Here is a 24,654-nt window from a genome sequence, read left to right as displayed (position 1 = left end):
GTCTTGAGGTCATTATCTTGGTCAAAGGTCATTTATCTTGAAAAATTTTGGCCTGCGGCGCAGTTATTTCATGGTGCAAATCGAGGACTCTAGACCTTACCCTAGTCGGATGAAAAAAGATTGAAGAAATTTAACAGGCCTGAAAACATTGATTGAAAAAAAAAAAAAAAAAATCGGCTGCGGCGCAGGGGGAATGGGGGGGAAAATCTTGGAAAAGTAGACTGGAAATTTTGAAAAATTGGACTGGAAAACCGGGAAAAGTCAGGGAATTTTATTTTTCCATTTTGGTAGACACCCTGCTTATATTATCACTTTGTTAAATCCAGAAGAATGGTAAAACTCCAATTAGTATGATTGACAACTGATGAGTCAGGAGGCAGGTATTATGATTTGTTAAAATGGAATATATCTGGTTGAGTGTAAATTGTCTCAGGTCCATAACTCTCTCAGGTTCGTCAAATTGAAAAAGTGACTATATTGACCAATGACCAAATTATTGACTAATTTGTTCATTTTTTGTTTCAGCCATTTACAACTGGAGTGGCGAGACACAGTTTGGATTGCCCTTGGAAATTGGTGATACAGTTCACATTCTCGAAGAATGTCCAGGTAAAGGCCAAGATTAGGTAGCCATTGGAACTCATTAATGCCCTAGTAAGAAAACCTTGTACTTACCTGTATGCAGTTCATTTCAGGTAGAAAAAAATCCTCAAATTTTCAGGATATATTGAAGCAAAATCTGGTGGTCATTATTTTATTTAAAAAGAATCCAATATTTTTCTGGTCTGTAGAACAATGCACAAACATTTCTACTGGTAGGTATAGAAATGTTTGCTCACTTTGCTGCTCCACCACTTTCTAAATATGTATCCAGAACTTTGGGGCTATGTTGTGTATGATGGTGGTTTCGAACCAGTGTATTTCGGTTTTCCAATATCCAATATTGGCTAGAGTGAATTGATTCAATCCTCAGTCTTGATTTTCACTCTGGTGAGTCTACACAAAATAAATTCGTTCCAATGTTCTATTTTCAAAGTGATCTTTTCTTACTACATTAGAACTCCAACTTAACAGGCTAGACCTCACTTTTGTACGTTGTGTGAATTTGGCCATGTAATAATAATGATTTTAATTTTGTTTCAGGCTGGTATCATGGATTCTGCACAAAAAACAGGTCCATCAAGGTATGTAAAAAAAAAAATAAATAAAATAAAAAAATGTGGAAACATATCTGAGAGACCAAGGTCTCAAGATTTTTTCCCCACTCACTCCCTGTATGATTGATGGTTTCAGTGTGAGTGGCAGGTATAATACTAAATATATCTATAAATATGTAATAGGAATGCTGATACTTAGCTACTGAGTCAGATTTCTACATATCAATGCCTAGCAAGATAGGTACATAGAAAGTCAAACCAAGCTTTAACACAGCAGTCATATGAGAACTGCAATTTTGGAAAATTGCTCTGCTGTTCTGATTTTAAAGTGAGATCCAGATTCACATACCCATTACCCTGACTTTACATTTTCCGTTCATTTTTTTGCAGGGAATATTTCCAAGCACCTATATCTATGTGAAGCCCAAGAAAGTTGAAAATGACAGGTAATGTATCCATAGTTTTGTACACCAAGTGAAGTAAACCAAATAAACCATACTTATGATGTGTTGAGTACCTAGTTATTAAAACCCCACTGATGTGACTGACTTAATGAAGATTTTCAAATGGTTTTAAACAAGGGAAAGGGAAGAGGAAAATTTTGTTTTTCTTATAAAACACATAACCCTGCCTATTTCTCAGGTGAATAGATTTTACCATTTTGTAAGACCTTTAATAAGGGTTCACATTGGAGACCCTTGGAAACTGAAGTTCTGGTAGGTATTTCTGTTGTACTCACTGAGGCAATGTATATCTAGGTACTATTGAGAGTATTGAGTTATCCATGTATTATCTTCAGGGTGTCCTGACCACATAAGTTGGGAATACCCTATATCCAAAAAAAAAAAAAAAAAAAAAAAAAAAAAAACTTGTCATACAAGTCCATATAACAAGGTCATCATTTTTTATGTGACTTTTGCATCTGTTGATTCCAGCATCTTTGAAACATCTGTGTCTCTGGAAGACTTTGTAGTCAAGGAAGTCACACATGTATTAAGAGAATGGAATATTATCTGGAAGAAAATCTATGTGGTAAGTCCATGATGGTGCCTTGTAGTATCAAGGATGAACAATTTCAGTCACCTTTCACTGGGTGATTTATTTTGTTTTTGGTGCAGAAAAAGGTCCTTTTTAAATTTTTGGTTTAGACATTTGGGGCCACTTTTGGGTCCCTAAATGCTTGGACCCTCCCGCACCGCGGGGGTGGGATACACGCCAGTGATAATATTGTAGCTAAGCAGCGTTGTGTGTGGTTGGTATCTGGACGGTTGACCGTCCTGGGAAACACATGTGGGAGGACTCAAATAACAGCAGAAAATCGAGGCATAAATACTTCAAACGCCCAACTGGTAGAACTTATTGTTTCATTACAAATTTTCATCAGTAAATGGTTTCTTCAAATTAAATTGATCCAAGGGCATGGAAAACCTAAATCCTTTATGACAAATGGAGTGTGCTTGAAGGCATGTGGCGTGTTCCAATCCACTCGGCCATAAATCCAATTCCAAAAAGTATTGCCTCTCATTTGGAAAAAAAAAAAAAAGTTTTTGAGCACCTTTGTACCTTAGCGGGCGTTATAGGGTCGCAATTTCTGGAAAAGGGCTAAATCTCGCTCCTAATCCTTGATGTTGTATTTTCAGAGTCGGGACTCGTACCGCTTTATGACCCTGGGCAAAGTAATGCGAGAACTCCTTGAGTGGAGAAGACAACTGCTGATCAGTACTCTCACTCAGGATCAGATTCGGGAGTTGAAACTGTCCATGATCAGCAAAATAGACTGGGGGAACAAGTAAGAGATTTTATGTTATATTCTTAACCCTACTAATAATATTCCCTGCTCAAAGTTCCGCTTTATGTAAACACTACCTACGTAGGTACCTACCTATATGATAATAATAGTGCTTATTTTTACTGCTCGCATAGGACTGATAAGTCCCTTTACTCCAGCAGTAGGCTACTACTATTATTGTGGTCAAATTCTCAAATTATATTGAGGATAAAATTCCATACCTCGGCTGGGATTGAACCCACACCCTTCTGTTTACCAGGCGAGCGCCTTGACCACTACACCACCGAGGCAGGCTTGATAGCTCAATACTAATGGCCGCCACTCGCGCACAAATCGTCTGTCAGAACTTGTCAGACCCAGGTCTATGAGACAGTCTGGGGGTGAGTGGCAGAAAAATCTCAAGATCCAGGTCTTACAGGTGGTCTGACAGATCTAGGTTCCCTAGCCTAGCAAGCTGGCAGTTCTCTCTGCTCAAAGGGTTCTCTCTGCTTTTAAAGACCAAGCACAAGTCCTCACGATGGTTGACTGCGGTTCAGGACGAGCCAGAAAATTTAACATGGCTAGAGCTAGAGACCATCACCCCGGTGTATAGCAGTTACAAAAAGACATCTTTTCTTTATTCTGCTATCGCCATTCGGCGAAAGCTAAAGCCGCTACAACAACAACAACCTAGGTCTGAAAAGCTTTTCCCACCACACACGTTCCGACTGCCTGACAGACCGGGAATGATTTTTAATGCATGCCTAAATGGAATCATTATTAGTTTTGCATGTTCCTATCTAGATCCTAGATCAATTCATTTTAAAAATCGAATAGGAGTTATTCTAAAAACGCATTTAAGCCCATCAGCTGTAAGCTCATCTGGGACACCTACAAATTGCCAAGACTAACCATAATCATAACCAGATTTAAAGCTGTCTTATCACTTTTTGGTGTTATGAATTAATCTCATGAAAGAAAATTTCGAGAACCACAAAGTATATTTAAAAAAGTACGCTTTATTTTAAAAATCTTAAAAGAAATTTATGAAGAGGCGAGAGAAAATATAAATTCTAAACAAGTTCTAAAATATAAACAAAAATTTTTGAATCCGAAATGAATAAGGAAAGTAATAAAAAAAGAAGGGAAAATTATCCAGAACTATTTTATCTAAAATAAACTTATCTATTTTAAAATAATAACACAATATGATTATTTTCTTGATATAACTTAATTTCTATCAAAATACAAGATGGAATGATCAAGGAGATAAAATAAGTAAATGGAATTAGAAGATTATAAAATAATGAATTCAGTCTCCAGCATGATATAAAGAAAATAAGAATTACTCTTAGTTTAGCGAACACATTTTTCCTTCATGCATCTAATCTTATCTTATAATACAGCAAATCAATAAACTCGATCTGGTCTTGCCTTACGAGAATATTAATTAAGGTAGCAATCAGCTTGTTTTTAATACACCTGCCAAGTATTGAACGTCCAACATTTTGTTGATACCAAAATTGGAATGTTGTAAACGTGAAATTTTTGAGCAATTTCAATTACTTTGTTGAATACCTATTTGAAATTTCCATGGAAGACAAACATTATGTCTAAATAAATATTAACTTAATTTTAAACAAACAAAGAAATTCTACGCTTAAATCTAAAATAATTTTAAAAAAAGAAGAATAATAGAAAGTTTTTGATCACAATTTTGACACTGGGACCAGTTGCATAATTATTTTCCCTTTGAACTGGTAGTTATATACTTTTGTCCACCAGACTAAAATGTTACAGTATTTAGTACTGTAAAAAAACATTAAAAGAAGCCACTAAAAGATTTTTTTTTACTTTCCTTATCCTATAATGAGGAAAGTACTATATTCGCCAAAAATTTCAATACAGATTTGTAGATTTGTCAAAATCAGCCAAATTTCGGGATTTTCAGCATAGTGTGACTTTTGAATGAATTACCTATGCAACTGATCCCACTTGTTTCTGTACGAAAAAGAATAACTTACATAAGAGTCATGACGTAATATTCAGACATAAAAAGGCACCTAACAGTCACATCCTCTCTCACTCAAATATGAAATATGATATGGAATACCTATCTGATTAGATATACCTATTGTGTAATGGTGTGCTGAAAGTAATTCAAATATAAGTGAGGTCCAAGAGGCCAAATACCTACTAGTAGAGAGAAAAGCACCATTTCTTTTTTCCCTTTTAAATTATTAAGAAGTGATCTCTGTTTAATACATCCACATCAGTAATAAAGTCAACACATTTTGAGAATATCTCTTAAAAAAAGATTAAAAATAATATTAAAATATATTTTAATATTAAATATGTTCTGTGGTAAAGTGTCTTCTTGCAGTCTCGGCTGAATAATAATAAAAAAACAAATTGATCATCAATTCCTAAATGATGCAAATTCCACCAAAGTGGAAAACTAGAGAGACCATTTTATCATTTGAATAAAAACTATCGAGAATCCCATCCATATCCAACTCCTAATTACAACCTCTTCGCTGTTTAATGTATCGGAAAACCTCGTTTGTAACCAAAAAATCATTACTAATTCGTCATCGAAATCGAGAATTCACATTTCATTGTTGTTTTTCAATCGAGTGCCGTCTTTTGGCACTCCGGTGGCATAATTTGTTTCATTGCACTAAGCTTCGGTTTCCTTGTGTAGTCGAAGCTTGTCAGACGGGTAGATGGGCGATAGTTCCAGTGTGGAAGGGGCAGTGGGAATGTTGTTACCAAGATGAAGATTGGTGCTGAGCTCGTCCAGAATTTCACCGAAAAACATGTTGTTCATGTTTTGGCCCAACAAATGGAGGAGCAAGAAATCGCCAACCTGGAAAATTAACGAAATGTGTAAAGAAAATATTTGAGATGTTTAGTTTCGCTCAATTCCTTTAAGGAAGAAGCTTTTTATGGAGGGAACTGTAACAATGGAGGTTTTATGGTTCCAAAATTCCAAAGAAAGCAGGAGGATAAGACTTGATAGGGGAAAGCCATTGCAGTTGTTCAGAGAACGAAACTTTTTAGGATAAAGTTCACCCCGGACGGGAATTAAACCCGTGAGAGAAGGAGACAGGATAGACGATAGAAGAACGCCAGCCGCTTCAAGTATGAACCTTGTTTGTTTAGGACAAAATTCGCCAATGGCGGGAATCGAACCCGTCACCTATGACAAACTCATAGAATGGACATATTAAAGAATGTCTCACTGGAACACGAGAAATTTCGTACATTTTTGAAATTCCTCTTATTTATATTGAAGTTAATCGATCCTTCAATATAAATAAGGGGGATTTCCTTCAGTCTATTTCATATTTTGACCTTTTATACTGTCATCACTTACTTGTGTTCTTCTAATGAGAGCCGACACACCAGCGGGTGTACCAAATCGGAACCGACGGATAAGGATGGTTTCTCTGATGGAAGGCAAGGTGATGACGGACAGACTGTAGCAGATGGCTCCGAAAGACATGATGGCCAAAGCGTAGAACCAGAACCTGAGGAAGATGACAGAGAAATGCCATTATAAATACCACTGACGGAACTTTATCTATCCCTATCACTGAATAAAATATTTCAATTCACAATGAGTACCAACCTACCAACAGACTCTTTCTGTTCCGGAAAGAAAAATGTCTACACTTGGAGAAGTTATCATAAAGGAAAGATTTCATCACAAAACCCCATAGATAGGAAAATCTGGATTATGAACTGCATTAACTTCGGAAATTAAGAAATATTCCCTCAAAAGCTCAAAACTGAATATTTTAAATTTGAAAGTTTCCTCTCAGAATCTAAAGAGTGAAAATGGACCGATTTGACTTCCTTTTCTATGTTCATAAGTACACAGATTCCCACTTCAAAAAAGTATCCCAAATAGAGAATAAAAAAAAAGATTAGCTTATCCTGCTCAAACGAGACTGAAAAAGGATAAGAGGAAACAAACTTACCATAGGAGAATATAGATCTTCTCGTTGAGAATGTTGAGGGCCAGAATGCAGAGAGCATCATGGTCCTGAATACTGCCCGAAGAACCATACTTGTGGAACGTGCACTTGGTGACTCGTGGGAATACTTCCACCATGGGATCTGTTCGGTTTTCCTGGTTGAGTTGAGTGAATTTGAGAACTTCGGTTCCGTACGTGAAGAAGGTACCACCGAGGAATGAATCGATGAGGATCATATTCCCAACCTGAAGGAATGAAGAGAATAATAATATAAATCAATTCATTATAAGTGGATTTTTTTCCTATTCTTCAATGAGCCCTAACTAAATAGGGTGATTGCTTTGGGCTGACATTTGGTTTTGGTTACAAAAAAATCTCGAGTGGATGTCCTTCGCACTCAACCTTTATTTCTTTAGCAAGGGAAATTTCAGGCTGATATCCTTCCCGTTTGAAGTCCTCTAGCCAGACTAAGCTGGTCTACTCCATTTAAAGTCCCCCAACCTATTTACACAGCTAGAATGAGACTGAAAAGTCCCTTTACTCAGTCTCATTCTGGCAGGATAAACAAGGTATATTCTATTCTATTCTATTCTTTACTCCCAAACAACAGAACACAATAACGCACGGAATGAGAACCGCTGAAGCAAGAATAACGAGGTCCAACTTGAATATTCGTTGTAAGTGGACCAACGGCACATATACTAAATTAAGACTATATCCGGTATTTGTTAAAACACGAGGATTACCCTACCCCCCTTATAATGTATCTTCATCATATCTGAGAATATCATTTCTTATAATACTACTAGAACTTTTTTTCTAGGAATTGGATCTCGATATATTATAGATTTTATTACATTGAAATGGGGGGGTCTTTTCTGACAAAATTCCTGTGTGCGGAGTCCAGCATGTAGGACTATTGCACCCTATAGCATAGATTACTTACCACATTGACAAAGTTGAGGAACTCGCAGAAAAAATAGCCGGCAGCGTACACGTTGTGCATGTGCAGCGTATCGATGATGTATTGAACGAGTCGCTTTTGCCGCTCACGCCGATCTTCCTTGGACGTCACGATTGCACCTCGCATACCGTCGGTGATCATGCGGACTTTGTTCTCTTCCAAGTTCTTCCAGATCCAGTGAGGAACGTAGAAGAGGATTCCCTGTCAAAAAGAAGAGTCTCTGTGTGAATATAAAAGGTGAATCTTCAGTAGTTTTGACTTCTGTTTCGCACTGCAGATTTACCATTTAGAAGAATTTGGTCTTTTCTACTTCCTCCACAAGCCCAATCGAAAAGACGTTCAGAGGACTATCCTCAAATCCCAATATTTCAACCATCTATTCCTCATATTATTAAGATACCAAGACACGAAATAATAATGATGGAAAGATGGAAACTTCTAGTCCCAGAAGCCTAGTTAGCTTGGAAGGTAAACAGAAACGTCCATTTCCTTCGAGGGCAAAAAGAAGCGTCAAAATGGGACATTTATAAGTAGGTATAAGTTGTGCTTAATTTCGACTGTGAGCTTAGAACAAGTGGTAAACGCTCTACCCTCTAAGAGTCTAAGAAGACTGGCGAAGAATTTCAAAAATTAATAAGAGTAAATCGTGATTCATAATTTTACCTTAAACACTTTCATCACTTACCAACAGTTTCTGTTAGTATAATTATAACAACTTGGCTTAAACAATTCCCTCTCTCCCGAACACATTTCGACATACCTGGAAGAACAGCATGAACGGGACCCACTGGTAGTAGGTGTGATACCTCTTCTCATCCTCGCCCTCCACATAGCTCCCCACAGCGGGATGGATGACATGGGAGCCCACAGGTTTGTGCGCCTGATGAGGAAGGGTAAATGTGGACGTGATCCAACAGTACGTGTTGATCACGTGACCTGGGACGGCGCCGTCGGCGATACAGTTGATGGGATCACCTGTTGAGGAGAGGACAAAAATGGAATTCAATTAATAAATACCCATAAAATATGTATAGTTTAAGGTTTATGTGTTTATTATAAGACTGAAAAGGCCTTTTGCGCCAGCAGCAACAACAGGAGATAGTGAGAAGTCTAAGAACTACCATGTGTTGCAGATTTCATTACCAAGAAGTTGTCTTGGGTACTGGAATCATAGTTTGACGTTAATTCTAAATCGTTGAAGGAATGTCGGAAAATTAGAAAAAAAAAGTTGCTCTCTCATTTTCTTTGAAAGAAATGTATATGTTACGACAGTCTTGTACGTGAGGAAAAATTGGTTAATTTTGTTTGTTTCTTTCTCTTCATTCATTGGTTTCTTTATTTTGTGTATATTTCACATTCCAATTTCCAATACAATAGGTAACGCAACATAACAAGATCTAGTCTTCACAGATCATATACAAAGAAGAGTACACGTAAATTCGATAAATCTCCCAAGTCCCGTTTAATCCAACAAGAACCACATCGTTCAGTATAAGTCAACAGTTTAGATGATTTCAGCATCTTCTTCATTGAAGAAACACGTGTCTAATCTCTCTCTAGTTCTGATCAACTTGTTGTAGAATGTATTAGGTCACATAAGAGTTGACTTGTTCGTAGGCAAAGTGGTGATTAGGTCGGTAATACTCCTATTATGAATCACAATGACAATGTACGTGTAATGCTACTAGGGCGACAAATACCAGCATCTATTGATATTGATGAACATAATAAAGTCAATAGAGGTGCGCGCCAGACTGAAGAGAAAGTTACAAAGCTCTTGGAGCACAGTGCACATTCACAAACAAGGCTACATTCCTTCGGTGCTGCTCTCTGAGAATAAATTAATTGGACACTGTCGAAAAATAACAGCTTCGATTAGTGATATGTGTGCGCTAATTGAGAATCAATTAAACAAAGCTTGATGAAGGGTGGGGTTAGCCCATGGGTGTAAGAGCCACTCCTAATTTGGAGTCAGATATTGCAAAAAGTTTTTATAATCCCATAAATTGATGTGCAGTAACCTTAATTTTCACATGTTTTCATTCGTGTTCAAGTTCAGGGATAGTGAAATCACTTTACCTTTACCATACCTTCTAGATTCTAGAGCCAAATAACTGTATGAAATTGGCCAAAGTTCAATTGATTAAATGGAATACGTTGGTAAATAATTATAAAAATCTATTGTAGGTCTGTTCTGTACAGTTTACATGTAATGTAAAGTAGATATAAACCTACTGTTGAAACTGACTACAATACCAACAAATTAGGTAGGTATGTGGCGATTTTTTTGGAACTGTTTCAATTTTGAATACCACGTTTTCTCAATTCTCATGCATTGTGTTTCTAATGATATTTTAACAAGGTAAATAGTGAGAAATATTGAAATACACGATGCTAAAACAAACACAGGGTGTGCCAAGTCTGCGAGAGCAAAAACTGAAATAGGGTTTAACACGACACCTCTTTTTTGGTTGGTCCACCCAGAAAAGGTCTACTTGTCTGTTTTAACGTCTACTAATTTGGTCTTGGTGGATTATTTCGTTGAAATTAATAGAGCAAGGGGTTTAATGCATAAATGACTTATAAGCTACGCATACATATATAGGTTAGAAGTCGTTTTTGCGTCAGCGTCAAACCTCTTAATTACCTATAATTATTATTTGTATTCTAAATAGTTCTGAACTTGTGTGGACATCCTGTATAAAAGTATCTCTGGCGTCGTGTCTTTGTTTTAAGCACAATATACGTATTCCAAGGCCTGACTGGTTCACTATTACAGGAGGTTCGAATTTAAGTAAGTACATTGAAAATATTCAGCTATGAAGTGCCCGTGTATACGGACTCTTGTGAAGTTAAATCATATGTGTATGTAATTGATATGTAAGTAGTACTTACTAAGTACATACTATTTAAAGTAATGGTATGACAATTTAGTAATAAAACCATATAAGTATGTGATTAATGAACTAATGATATAAAATCATGGATCTATTTCAAATATTCAACCTGTTACCTGTTAGGTACTCTTAGATTTCTAGACCTTCTAGATGTGGCGAGGATGTTTCCTACTAGAAAAATTTCCAAAAGTCCGATAACAGTTTTTCTAAAATAGGTACCTAAGGCACTTTTCTTCAACGTGGAAATCGTGGAATGTTCACGCTATAGAAGTCTAGATAAAGCGAACTACGCACGTAAATCTTCCTCGTTATTTTCCAAAAGAACCTTCTTAAGAGCCATTGCTAGCACAAACAAAGCTAGACACTTGAAGATTTTCAATATGAACTCCAAGCAACCAGCCCCCCTCCATAAAAGGACAGAACGGGTGCGATAACATCTTTGGACTTTTGTACATAAATAATTCAACTCAGAGTATCGAGTACCACAATGGTCGCAGAGTCTCTTGCGCTGAAAGTTCACTCCACTATAAAAGGAATGTTTAACTTGTGGCCAATAATATACAGCCTTCCTCTCTCCCCCTTATACTCCTTTATTTGAACTTCTAAACACGACACATTGGGACTTGCAGATAGTACAATGGTCTCGTATGCAGAGGACAAAATACTACAGAGTTATCTTGGTCCTCAGAGCACGCAAAAAAATGCTACAGGGTATGACTTGAGCTTTCCTCGGTTTTATTGTATAGAAAAATACCATTGAGTCTACTTTGGTATGCCCAAGTAGTCTCAGTTAGAGCAGAAATTTTAATTTTGTTGTTAAAAACCAAGTAATAAAATACATTAATTGATTTTAGGGCGCAATTTTTGGGTCATATAAGTCGTCTTTAAGACCCATTTACATCTTTAGTAAACCTACACCCTAATGAATAATGAAAAACGTTAACATAAAATTGTACATTTTACTGTCAGCAATCAGAAAGAAAGAGGATTGGGGTTGCCCCAAGGCTAGAGACAATGATGTAAGAAGAGTCCAAACCATCATAGTCATCAGACAGCATACACTGTCCTAAACAAACAGAAAACAATGCTTAAGTATGAAACATGTGAGATACCTTAAGAGCACAACCACCAAGATAAGCTTTAGCAGCTACACAGAAAAATATGTTGCCTCGGTTTATCAAGCAATAAAAATATGCACCGAGCTGTGGCCGCCATTTTACATATCAACTCCAAGGTATAATTGTATGCAGATATGCAAGTCCCCGGACCCGATACTGGATGCACTACACTGCAGTTTGGTTGCCATGCATTTTAAAAGTGAAGTCTATAGTAAAAGTTCTTTGGATATTGCAGAGCTGAAGGTGGCGGTGTGTATTGCAGTCAAGGTCTGTAACGTGTCAGAGGCAGCCTTAGTAGTATCTAGTATCACTGTATCAATTTGGCTGTAGGGAATATTTACAGTTCTCGATATAAGCTTGCGTGAATCATGGGAATGTATTGAAATTGAGATTCATTTCTTATTTGAGGACATAACCATTTACTATACTCGCTTGTTGACCAGTACAGGGTATTATCCTAATTGTAAACGATTTAATCCGCTCATCCACCTACAGTGGATTTATTCCAGTCCACAATTTCATCCATAATGTATAGTGCCTGTTATTGTCCATAAATCACCTAGCCTAATCCTACTTTGATCAACAAAGCAATAGAAGTAAGCCCTATTATATTCAGCAACATGTGGGAATACGTATCAGTATTTTCAACAGAACGAACTTACAGTCCAGCGCAAGGGAAACTACCTACACGAAGTACAAAATGAGATAACAGACTATAGGAACCCAGTGTACCTGATGTAGGTACTTCTCTCATAAGTGCCTTATTGAACTCAAAAGCTGCTGATAACCCCGATCTCCTCTAATGCTTGTTATGTTCATTAGAGCGGGCATTCGTTCTGTAACCTTTTTGTCTGTAACGATTATGTGAAATTTTGTTTCATCACTACTTGACGTAGGTTAAATTCTCACAACATAGTCCAAATACTAGAAAAGTCATTTTGATTTGTTGGTCGTCTAAAGAGTAAGCTTACCAATTAAATAAACACTGTAAACCATCTAATTCCAAAATAGGTACTCTATCGTTGACATTATGACACCACGGTGTCTCTTCATTTTGTATCCAACCAGGACACCCCACCCCATCTTCATAATCAAGGAGACTGACTCTCTCCTGAAATAAATCTTTAGCGAACTGAACTTACCAATTAAATTGTTGGCCGTCACGAGGACACAGGAGACGAACAACATGGCGGAGGTGATTCTGTAGTGACATCGGAAGACCAGATTGTCGATGATGGCTTTGTCCATCAGATAGCGCACCTTGACGAAGCCGGCCATGGCCGACACCATTGCGAACACCGACATCTTGACTCACTGAAATCAAAGAAGATAAAAATAAAGATAATAGAAAGTAATACAAAATTGACTCACTGAAATCAAAGGATACAAAAATAAAGGTAATAGAAAGCAATCTGCAATACAAAATTAAAATTGACTCACTGAAAGCAAAGGAGACAAAATTTGTAAACAAACTGTGCTGAAATCCAATTTTGTAAATCTCATTTTACCCAGTTTCCTGCAAAAATATTGACTTAATTATCTTGTGAGCCAGGAAAAGTCATTAAAATTTTAACTTACTTCTCTTATATGTGTCTGATTATTCACGTGGGAAATTCAGTAAATAAATGTCAAGTACGTCTTTCCGAATCGTCGATTATAAAAACCACACGCTTGAACCACAATGTGGCTTGGAAACAATAGAGAATGAGGAGACGCAAAATACAAATTAGTACAATGATGAAAATGAGAGTAGGCAGTAACTAGCGAGCACAAACAAGAGGGTCTATATTCTATAATGAGCTCCCCTTGGATAGCTGTAAGAATTTCCGACCTAAATTCCAAGCGTCTCGTCTAAAGCTTAAAGAGAAGAAAAGTATCCAAGTGATGATGCATTAACATCAGCAAGTAGCGAGTGAATCATTCAGAAAGAACTTTGAATTGAATAAAGTACTACAAGATTAGTACCTCTGGTGTAGACATTGAAACTTTAGTCGAGGTACTTCGGGAGATAGAATTCAAGAAGTCCCTCCATAGCCAAGCCGAAGAGCTCGTATAAAAAACACTACCAGCACAGGTTAAAGTTGAATGAACCTGATGTCTTGAAGAAGTGAAATGTTCTTAGACATAACACATAACCCAGTGTAACTCTACCAGGCTCCTGAACCATGGAGGCAAGAGAGGTTCTAAGATTTACTGAAGAACAAGTTTGTCCTATTTCCTTCACGCGTTCGACAATTTGCAATTCGGTTGTTATTTCACTAACCAAATCATTTTGGAAGAAATATTTTAAAATAAAATTTCTTTTCTCATGATATTCAAATAAAATCCTTGAAAACGTAGAGAACTAATCTAATCACCTTTGCTGCATCTTGCCTGTCTACCATTTTCTGAGTCAGGCCCTGCTGACGATCAGCTAAGTATTAATCGAATCGGGTTTTGTGATTAAATTTAATGGCAGTCATTGGCAAACTATTAAAGACGCTTGCTTATCTATCTATTCATTTATTATTAATCCGATATCTGTAGTTAGGTACCTAGTTAATTACCTACCACATTACGAGCAGTAAGTACGGTGTTATTTTTGGTTCTTAGAGTGTTCAAAAATAACACCAGACTTCTTTCAGTTGTATCGGATATGTCTTACAAGTAATTAATATTGGTTGGGGAAATACTGAATTCCAAACCTTTCCTTAGCTCTTCAGATCTAAATTTATAATTTAAAATTCTTCCTCCTCCTGTATTTCAATATACGTAGATGCACACACGTTCATTGTAGTGGGTTCTGGAACTAAGAAGATTTTAGAATGAATTTGAAAAACATAAATAACACATTCGTTTTCTGACTACTGCTTCTTTTTTGGCTCGAGGGCCAATGATACTCTTTGGAACCATTAATATTTTAATGTGACTTACTGTTTTTTTTTAACTCCCTAAAAAACTCGAAGATTCAAGAAGATAGAAATCGAAAATGAAATTAAAATATGCTTTTTTTTCTATTTCGAGAAGATGTTTCACTATCGCTTGATGAACTCAACATTTCAAAGTACAAATTGGACTGTGGTAGCGGTACAGATTTGACTTCAGACTCAATTTAGATTTAGAACCACTGAATAATCATGATGTTTTCATTACTGCTTGAGGCAAAATGAATAAAAACCCGTGTTAATATGAAAGATGTACTGGAGAATGGGAGGACGATGCCTGTGTCTACGTTGTATCGTTGTAATTGATTTAGCATGGACTGACTGATGAATATGATGACGGACAAGGTTTTTATAAACAGAGAATCAGTGTGCAGGGAAACTATTGGAGGATGAAACACAATTACCCAGTAATTGTATGAGCATAATGATGACACTGATGTCAAAAGATACCGCCACACTCCTGCCACTGTATTCAACAAGATCAAGGTTATATCAGTTGTTATTTTATTAGTCAAACAGGCAATACTAACCAAGTACATAAATATACAACACAGAAGATTTGAATGATGTTGTAACGACTACCTAATCCAGATGATGGTAATGCTGAATTGCTATCCTATCAAAACAAATCAGAGTGATATCATTATGGGATTGGCTGTTCTGTCACATCTGAACCGCATTGCTTGCAGTATTTCTACATACAATACTATGCGCGTATACACTATTATTAAAGTACAAGGTGACCTATTTCTTTCAATCAGTTTTTCTGTCATACAATGGACCAACACTGCTGCTACAGGCTTGAATCATGTTGAGCCAATTATACGGAAAGAAACACGGAGGAAGACTATAAAATGGCTCACTTAACTACCCACTCTCGGGTTTTGCATTAGTTACCCAGTAGAATACGAAGAGCATCAAGTTTAGTTTTGTCCGTTGGTTATTATTTTTCATTGAGCATCCAAGCGATCGGGTTTTATATGGTTGCCATGGTAACATGATCAACGACGTTGTGGTCAGGCAGAAACGAGACACAACATTCAACTGCATATACAGCATCATGTGTGTAGCATTGACCAACTTGACCAAAGTTGATGTAGAAGAAGAAAACAGTTAATTAATAAGACTTGACATGGCGAATTCTAGCTTAGTTGACAATATGATTTAACTCATAGGAGACCGTGTATATGTGTACAAAAGAAAACGCTAAACATGGTTTAAAGCTTGGAGACATTTGTAAGAAAGACTTGAATCCCCACAGACTATCAAGAGTCAACAACCTGTAAGCAACCGTCGCGTTGTTGCATTAGAAGACAAGCAACTTAAAGAAATAGTTCTGGACTTGAATCTGATGGCGAGTACACAACAAGCATTCTGATTTTTTCTTCAAACTGAAGCTGAAGTGCTGGAAAACCAGTTTGCCAATAGCAGATCCTCAGATGTGTATGTATATCAATAATGATGATCAGTTTAACCCGGCAGAATACCTATAGAGAGATGAGTACGGGCATCGCTGCAGAGGGGGCTATTATTATGAAGCAAGTTTAAACTGTTGTGCAGTGCGCAGTCTGAGAATTATTAACAAAGCCCATAGTAACCCAGTAACTGCATTCGAGGCAGAATAGAGAATACATATGTACAGACTTTCTTCATTTACTACATTTTACGAGAACAAGAGGTGGAAATTCAGTTGTCATTTTAGTGGAACATAATATTCTTTCAATCATTCCGTCGTAAGCTAAGGCCGAGTTCACATGTCAGGCTATGGTCATTGAACAAACTCGTTCTTGTTACAATTGAAGACTTAATGAAATGACCGCTGATGATGGCATGACTGACCCACGGTGAACTCACATTAGATTGAATTACACTTGACAATACAACTCGGGATCAGAAATGCCATGCTACGTTCTTAACGTTCAACATTACATTGCAAACCATGTGGGTTTGCAAATAAATAAAATGTTGCAAATTCTTACGTAGGCTTTGCAAAATTATGCATTGTAGCTAAAGTGCAGCAAGTCTGATGATAAATGCAACAAGAAAGTGAACTGCATTGTAAGCATATTGATAGTGAGGAATTGTTGATGTTAAAATTATTTAGATCTCTTCATTTATGCTGACTTTGGGACTTGGTGTACCCACTATGAATTATGAAACTGTACAACTACAATTATTACATGAACATGAGAGACTGAGGTAATGTGATGGAAATTTCAAACATACCTAGTCTAAAGATTGCTAATATAGACCAAGGATTTATTTGCATGGTATTATGTTGGAATTCAAGCAATGGTGAAAAAATCCAAAGGAAAATCATGCTCTGAAGAAGAGGGTTCGTCATAATTAAGACATTTATATTTACTTTGAGAGGGGAAAAGTGATAAAAAATATCATTATATTTTATTTCTTTCTAGTCATCTGAAACGAGATAAGAGTTCTAAAAAATATTTCTCAGATCTCTCTCAAGTTCGGAGTCACTTCTCTCGAGTTCTCATTGGTTGGTAACTTCCCGGACCGTGTTAGCTTCAACCTTGACAGAAATAATTTGATCAGCAGGGGGCTTGATCCCTTATTCATCTCGATAATTTCTCATGTTCTGGATCCTTTGTTTTCAGTCAATATCTTCTCCTGCACCATTCTTTCGGTTTCGTCTGATAAATTACAACATTTTTGATACCTACAATATTTGGGAGGACAACATTCGAAGGAATATATCTTGAGAATCATACCCATATCTAAAAGTGAAGTTTGAATGTTTTCTAGTGTACAAAATTTGAATAGAATCATTGCCCACATGTGTGTGACATCTAGGTACTTAATTTGCTTTCCAAAGTACCTAATATGGGCTTGTAGTCCTTTCTGGTTTTTTGATCATATAGCCAAGCGAGGGTACTCTACTGGTACTATTTGTTTTGTAGTGTACTATTATGGTAATTTATTCCACTGCAGAATTTTGTATGTAACCTAGAATTTTAGAGCAACCTCAAGTTGTTTACATTCTCTAAAATATACACCTGTACAAATTCAGGAAGTTTAACCTATCTATTCTAGTCAACGACTCAGCGTGTAGACCTACCTCGGACGGAAAAGTCACTCGACCATAGACTATACTTTTCAAGTTCAAGTACATGTTTACTTTTGCAGAAGATTCTTTGTAGTGTCTATGTCTAATAATGAAGACTACATAATTGTACAAGTACCGGTATGATTGCTCAACGTCTGCTACAGGCACATCATGGCTCACATTTTAAGATTACAAAATTACAATTGTTCAAAAGGAACACCTCAAAGTTGAAGCATTCTTCGTGCGACTTACTTAGTTAACTTGTGTACAAGTAAGTCCTGTTTCCTGTAAGTCTGTACATGATCTCTCGTTTTATTGTCATGAACTCTTGTTGACAATAATAAAATTATGTTCGTCATAACATTATTGGAAAGTGTTTACTCCCACGGTTTACAATTTACATAAACATCTCTTTATACATTGGTTTACTTTACAAGAATCCATGCTTTGAGAGGTATTTGTGACTGCGACAAAATCAATGATTCCTCAGGAAATCTAGCCTACTTTTCATTCAAATTTGAGATGAAGAATCCAACTTGATTAGAGATTAAGTACCTACTAACAGTCAATATTCTGTCATGAAAATAAGTACATACTTTACAAAATTATACAGTGGGTGCTTGGGTATTTATTATTAAACATATTGAGAATAGGTATTCGATACCAACACCTCCCAGCCTTATCTCTCCAAAAATCTTTCTTACATGTGCCTTTCAAACTCGTCAAGTACTACCAGATTGTGTATTAATCAGTTATTATTAGAATCTCAGAATCTCATTTTCTTAATTAACTCATGGTCGTCGACGCAACAAGTAATGAATCGTAAATTGACATCAATTGGACAAGTATTGGGTGTTTCAACACATTATTGTGAGTACAACGAACGATCTAAATGGACTAAACCACTAAACTAAATGTTTTCATTGAGTCCAACTAGTAAGTAAAGAAGTAATTGAACTCAATACTAGAATACTTTCTGGAGTTTCTGGTCTAACTCTAAACTCTAAAGTATACCTTAGTTCTTTCAATAGGAACTCATATTGTTTAATCGACAAGTTAGAATCTGTTTCCGACTGATTCTTACCCATTGATATGCCAATAAGTTTTTGCTCTTTTTGACGATAGATAGGCATACCAATACGATGCGTCAGATCTTTAGTTCTGCATACTTTAAGTAAGTACTGTTGGGATTGAGATATGTGAAATGCTTTCCGCGAAGAGAGATCAAAGTCAGCCTCTTCGGAGGCGCGGCGCGGAGCTGGCGGCAGAAAATCAACTCTTCTCCCCAAAAAGAAACCATCTGCTGAAACGCCTAGGAATCATGTAGTATTTTCCCGATCCAGTAGGTTCATGTGGTTGCATTTAAGTACTTAATTATAATTCATACAGGGTTCTCACTTTTCCGATCACCATTCTGGAGTTAATTTTCGATGGAACTTTCTAATGGATCTAGTGATTTCAATCATGAAGGCTTTATAGACCCCCTACAACAGGAGGTCTACGCGGCTTCGTCATCAAATATCCTTATGATGTGGACACACCTTTAGATTGGGCAAATATTTACCAGTAGGATTTGCATTTTTTCATGCTCAGTTAAACGTTGAGCACCCTGTACTGGTACAGGTAATAGGTATTGTTCCATCATAGCGTTCCTAATAAAGCGTGAGGCATCCAATCGGTCTCCTCGAGGGAATTTGCAACCTTGAGAATATTGTTTTTATCTCATCAACCGATCTAATGATTTCATGTTGTATTGCAACTTGCAGAAAATGGTGCTCAAAGTACCCTATCTACTACCGCTCGCTTGCCTAGCTCGGAACAAGAGAGAAGCTTTAACTTGGCAAAGTTAAACTCCATAACCCCTATAATAGGGAGCAATTTTATGCTAGCCAGGTTGCCAGGTATACTACTGAAGCATTATGTTATTAACGTTATGAGTTTATGAGCGATTACTTTTTTATGAATAGACACTTGAAATGGATAAATGAAGAGAATACACCCAAATGAAAAATTTGGATCAATTTTATTGACCCCACTGGCAATTAACCTCCTGTGTGCCAAAGCATTCGAAGTAAGAATTGTATGATGATCAGTTGTCTATGTAATAGAGGCTACAAACAGATTCTTATAGTGACCGAATCAGCGGATGTACCTGTATTGCTATTTATTTCAAGCACGTCAGAGCTATCTAAATGCATGAGCAACAGAACAGCAATAACACCACTATACTAACACCAAATAATTGCATGAGATTGATCGAATAGGTACTCTGAGTCGGTCACTTCTAAGTCTAAGGTAATTCCCACCTATCTTGGAATGATTTCATTCTACACATGAATTCAAATGACCACCTGATTGTTAGTGAATCAAATTACTCCGCCATACATACTACAGGCATGCTATTTGTACAAGGACATACTAACAGGTATGGTAAGCACCTATACTTCTACTAAATTACTGTTATCTACAATGGAACCTTTTGTTAGGTAGCATGTGATGGTTCTAAGTAGTCAGTTTTTCCCGTCATATTTTCGTGTTTTTAATTACTTTCTCGTATTTACATAATTAACTAAGGTAGTGGGTATTTGGTGTACTTTTATTTATTTACTACGTATGCTGTCAAGTAATCTACGAAAAGGTGATTTTCTTCCTGTATTGATCCCTATGTACATATTGTACATTCTACACACCAATCTAATCTGAACAAATATTATATCGACAAAAATTAGGATATAATAATCAAGAGAGCATCAATGAGAATTGAGAACCCTCTTCAGAATTCTTTTTAGCTCCTGAGACTACATATGTATTCTCTAGGTAGCTGAAACAACAATTTCTTATTCACAGAGTTTTTTACCTAACCGAAAACAATAATGATTAAATTGAGCTTGAAGCATATCTTGGAGGTTTCCTGCATTATATTCCTAGCTGTTTTAGATAGAGCTATCTAAGCACATAGCAAAGATTGGCTGTAGAATTCATTCAGAGGAGAACTGGAAATCAGACTTCAGATTTCAGAGTCTTGAGCAGGTGTAGTGTGTGGTGTGAAAAGTAAACAAGGAGCTGGATGTGTTGAAAAATGGCACCCTTGCGTCAGATGGTTGTTAGATCTGGTCATCTGGTGCCAGAAGCCAGAAGTGGTTGGTTTCAATTCAAGTTCCTTAAAAGTGGTTTAGGTACCTACATAATTTAGTGATTCTGTATGAGTATACTTGTTTTTCTACGAGTACTTATTGGATATTGGTTTGCGAAGGTTTTGCAGATGAGGAATACTTTTAGTTTGGAAAGAATGGAAAGATAGAGACAAATATGGGAAATGAAATGAGGACTCCGAATAATAGATGCGAACTTGAAGTAACATATTACTTACTGACTCCTACATATGGGACAATCAGGACAACAACAAAGAGTAGTAACTCTTGGAAATATGGAAATGGAGACACAATAACTATCATAATAATAGGTTTCATAACAATCTATGGTTCCGAAAATGAAATAGAACAAAGAACGGCTCCAATCAGCTGATGGCTTCCAAGCAAGACTCTTTTATCCTTTTAAGTAAGTACGTGAGATTGATCCAAAAACTCTGAATGAAAGACTTTTCACGTACCTGAGTAAGTAAGTACGTGAGATTGATCCAAAAACTCTGAATGAAAGACTTTTCACGTACCTGAGTATTGAGTAAGTACTTATCAAAGAATAATGGTATACAAAGACCCTACCCTAGGCAGTAGGTAAGTAAAGACTTACATTACATACAAAATGGTAAGTACCACTACAGGTGCTACGGAAACATACTGGGCTAGGTCATATAAGTACTTATTTACATAGAAGACCTCTACATATCTTGTGTGGATACTGTGGATATTTGTTCCATTACCTGTACATACATTACTCTTACATCCCCATACACGAATACGTACATTATCATTACTCGTTTCCTGTTACAAATTACAATTCGAAATTCTTGTGGTGATGTGTCTAAATTACGATGAATGTGTCGGCTAAGGTGTTATGGCGGTATATCCTAGTGTGTATTGTTGCATGGTTTTTTGTTCTAAAGATCAAGACAAGACACCCGGAGAGTTCAGTGCTCATGTTGAGATTCACTTGGTGAGAACAGAAAGTTATTCAAAACCACATCAATCTCATACATTAAACTCGAAATTCTTGTGGTGATGTGTCTAAATTACGATGAATGTGTCGGCTAAGGTGTTATGGCGGTATATCCTAGTGTGTATTGTTGCATGGGTTTTTGTTCTAAAGATCAAGACAAGACACCCGGAGAGTTCAATGCTCATGTTGAGATTCACTTGGTGAGAACAGAAAGTTATTCAAAACCACATCAATCTCATACATTATACTTGTGTACTTTTGAACTCGTCTGAATATAACCAATCATCAAAGAGATATTCTTCAAAAAGTAAACGTATTAACAATATTGGTCGTTGTTTTACTGATACTTATGTATCTGAAGTTACGTCTGCACTATATCGATCGACATGGAGTGAAAAGTGGGATCCCATCTAAAGTGAGTAACTTCAAAGGATTTTGGTGGGATGGAACAAAAGTTATGGTGTGGATGTGTTTGAGCAGTGTGGATGCTGCTCAAGTATTTCTAGAGATCAATTACTTTTTGCCAATGACCTAAAGACAATGTATCAAAGAATCGATTTTACCTGATTTTCTTCGTTGCTGAATTTAACCGTCTCTGAAGAGAATGAATTGAAATTGATCAAGATAGTTCCACGAGGTAATTAATTTACTGAGTTTTGTGCAGTAAAAAATCATGAATGGTAGAAATAAAAGACAAATAATCGAGAGGTTTGTGCATGAAATCGAGGAAGCATTTGTCAATGTATCAAAGAAGAAAGAACTTCGTGTGACACCTGAGACAGGTTGATTTATAACATTAAAATGTTTGAATTTCCTAAGCTTTATTTTATCATTATACATAACTGGTCTTGGGGAAAAAAGTAAAAAATCTTCATCTCCAGACATTGCCGGTTAAAAGAAAAGAAACAGGACCGTGAGGAATATTTTTGTATTCCATTACGAAGAATTACTGATGACTATTTAGCTTCGTTGGTTTCTTGGTTTGGAATTCTCGGAAGACGATTATTTTTTTGTTTCTACCTTTTGTCTTGTTTGCTCTAAAAATAATCTCCATTCTTACAATCGTCTACCTGTGAGAATAGTCGGTTGTAAATGTGTAATAAGTACCTAATAATAGCTGTAAAATGGGTTTTACAGGGTATGCGACTACTATTTCGTGGTTCCATTATTATCCACACCTTGTATTAGGCGGCACCTATTTTATTTCCCCCCTTATCTACTTTGGGAGTGAGCTGTTCAGCACAATACAGCAATTTTATCAATCATAAATACTTAATTACTCAAGTATTTTGACAGTGATTACTATGGATCATGATAAAAGGGTTCCTAAAATTCCATTTCAATGGCTGATTAGGAGACAAATAGTAACGGAGGAGATGTGTGGCGGAGGAAATGTTAGGCGATATTTGATGTACCTGTTGAGTACCCAGTGGTTGGTGGTATGAAGTTGGTGGTATGTTGTAATGCACGGTATGTAAAATAATCACCGAACCATCAAACAACTACCTACCTATTGTGGTCTACCTTTTCTGTGCTTTCTTCATACTTACCATAGGAACTAACACTTGATCCATGAGAAAAACTTTGTGGAGTACCTAGGGAAGTAGGTAATCTAAAGAGATTAGAATACTTATCCATATTATTATGTTAAGGCGGTCTCTTCCTGATCCCTTATGTGCCGCGTCCATTTTAGTTTAGGACTATTGACTGCTACTTGTCCATATACTGTGCATTTATTTACTGTAATGTCGAACTTCTGCTTATGCATAGGTATACAATACTTGCCAAGTAAAATGTACTTACTGCACTTGGAATCTGAGTTGACAGAGCTGATGCAATACAACTTTGCATCTTGATACAGCTAGTTGGAAACATCCTAATGTAGCCAAGTGTTTCTGTCTTCATAAAACTAATAGTGTTGTATTTTCTGCCTTGATTGCTTTGATAATGTAATAATCTGTCAACCTGTCATGGACCAAGGCCTAGAGAAGTTGTGCAATGAGAAAGACCTACAATAAACATTTAGTTTAAGTACCTTCTAATTCCTTTACTTGATTTAGCCATTACTTACATACCTAGGTATTCCTCCTTTTCAGAGTGCGTTGAATAAGTTCAATCAAATTCTTGGTACTTACATACTCATAGCTAGGTATAGTTCTAGAGGTCTCTTTCTTGGTACAAAGTAGGTGTATCTATTATTTATACCTACTGATGACATCATTAAATTAATGACAATATTCATTCATATTGGCAGCCTTACCTACTGTCATCAAGATCATGAAAAATCCAAGAGAAAGATACCAACCTGATTTTTTGTCTACTTTATCAATGAAATATCCAAATTGTAACACTCCTTGGGTAGTATTTAATAAAAGCACTTTTCTCTTTTTTAAATGGTTAGATTGCACCTCAAAAAGCACTCAGGAAAGACAAAAAGGGGTTAGTTTAGCACAGACTTATTAATTCAACTAAATCCTATCGGGTAGGATTGTCGTAGAAAGGAGTAAAATCGGTTTATTTATTTCTAAATAATTTTAACCTCGTATTATTAACATTATGGAGATCCACTGAAACCTAAAATCTAAAACGCGAACGCGAACTAAACTCAAATCTCAAAATGAAGAAAAGAACCAAGTTGTAAACGTAACCTAGAAGCTGAG

General features: G+C 36.5%; 2 protein-coding genes across 3 annotated transcripts in view; one reads left to right on the top strand and one right to left on the bottom strand.

Moving 5' to 3' along the window:
• The window catches only part of LOC103507060 (dedicator of cytokinesis protein 3), a 49,760-nt gene that overhangs the window by 1,863 nt on the left and 23,243 nt on the right, over positions 1–24,654 (top strand). Inside the window, exons 2-6 of the mRNA XM_026822010.1 lie at positions 526–609; positions 1,144–1,184; positions 1,548–1,603; positions 2,093–2,189; positions 2,798–2,946. Coding sequence (XP_026677811.1) covers positions 526–609; positions 1,144–1,184; positions 1,548–1,603; positions 2,093–2,189; positions 2,798–2,946 — 427 coding nt within the window. The remainder of the gene's footprint in view (positions 1–525; positions 610–1,143; positions 1,185–1,547; positions 1,604–2,092; positions 2,190–2,797; positions 2,947–24,654) is intronic.
• Positions 4,141–24,630, bottom strand: LOC103507053 (innexin inx3). 2 transcript variants are annotated; one of them, XM_008471489.3, is made up of 7 exons: positions 24,300–24,630; positions 13,030–13,201; positions 8,633–8,847; positions 7,855–8,073; positions 6,912–7,153; positions 6,305–6,458; positions 4,141–5,794 (listed from the first exon to the last, which is right to left on the bottom strand). In XM_008471489.3, exons 2-7 carry the CDS (start codon positions 13,190–13,192, stop codon positions 5,606–5,608), a joined length of 1,182 nt encoding a protein of 393 aa, XP_008469711.1. In that variant the 5' UTR covers positions 13,193–13,201; positions 24,300–24,630; the 3' UTR covers positions 4,141–5,605. The 2 variants fall into 2 exon arrangements, with proteins under 2 accessions (XP_008469711.1, XP_026677816.1); XM_026822015.1 differs by having other exon boundaries at positions 13,030–13,204; positions 24,302–24,630.

Source organism: Diaphorina citri, unplaced genomic scaffold (genome assembly GCF_000475195.1).
Source record: "Diaphorina citri unplaced genomic scaffold, Diaci psyllid genome assembly version 1.1 scaffold284, whole genome shotgun sequence".
In the NCBI taxonomy this organism is placed as follows: domain Eukaryota; kingdom Metazoa; phylum Arthropoda; class Insecta; order Hemiptera; family Psyllidae; genus Diaphorina; species Diaphorina citri.
The sequence above is the reverse complement of the archived record's forward strand: the minus strand, read 5'-3'. Positions and strand labels throughout refer to the sequence as shown.

Coding starts and splice junctions, on each gene's coding strand:
- LOC103507053 (XM_008471489.3), bottom strand. CDS start 13,192: ATGTCGGTGTTCGCAATGGTGTCGGCCATGGCCGGCTTCGTCAAGGTG. Junction 8,848..13,029: donor GACGGCCAACAATTTAATTG/GTAAGTTCAGTT, acceptor TCTCCTCAACAG/GTGATCCCATCAACTGTATC. Junction 7,154..7,854: donor TCCTCAACTTTGTCAATGTG/GTAAGTAATCTA, acceptor TCATTCCTTCAG/GTTGGGAATATGATCCTCAT.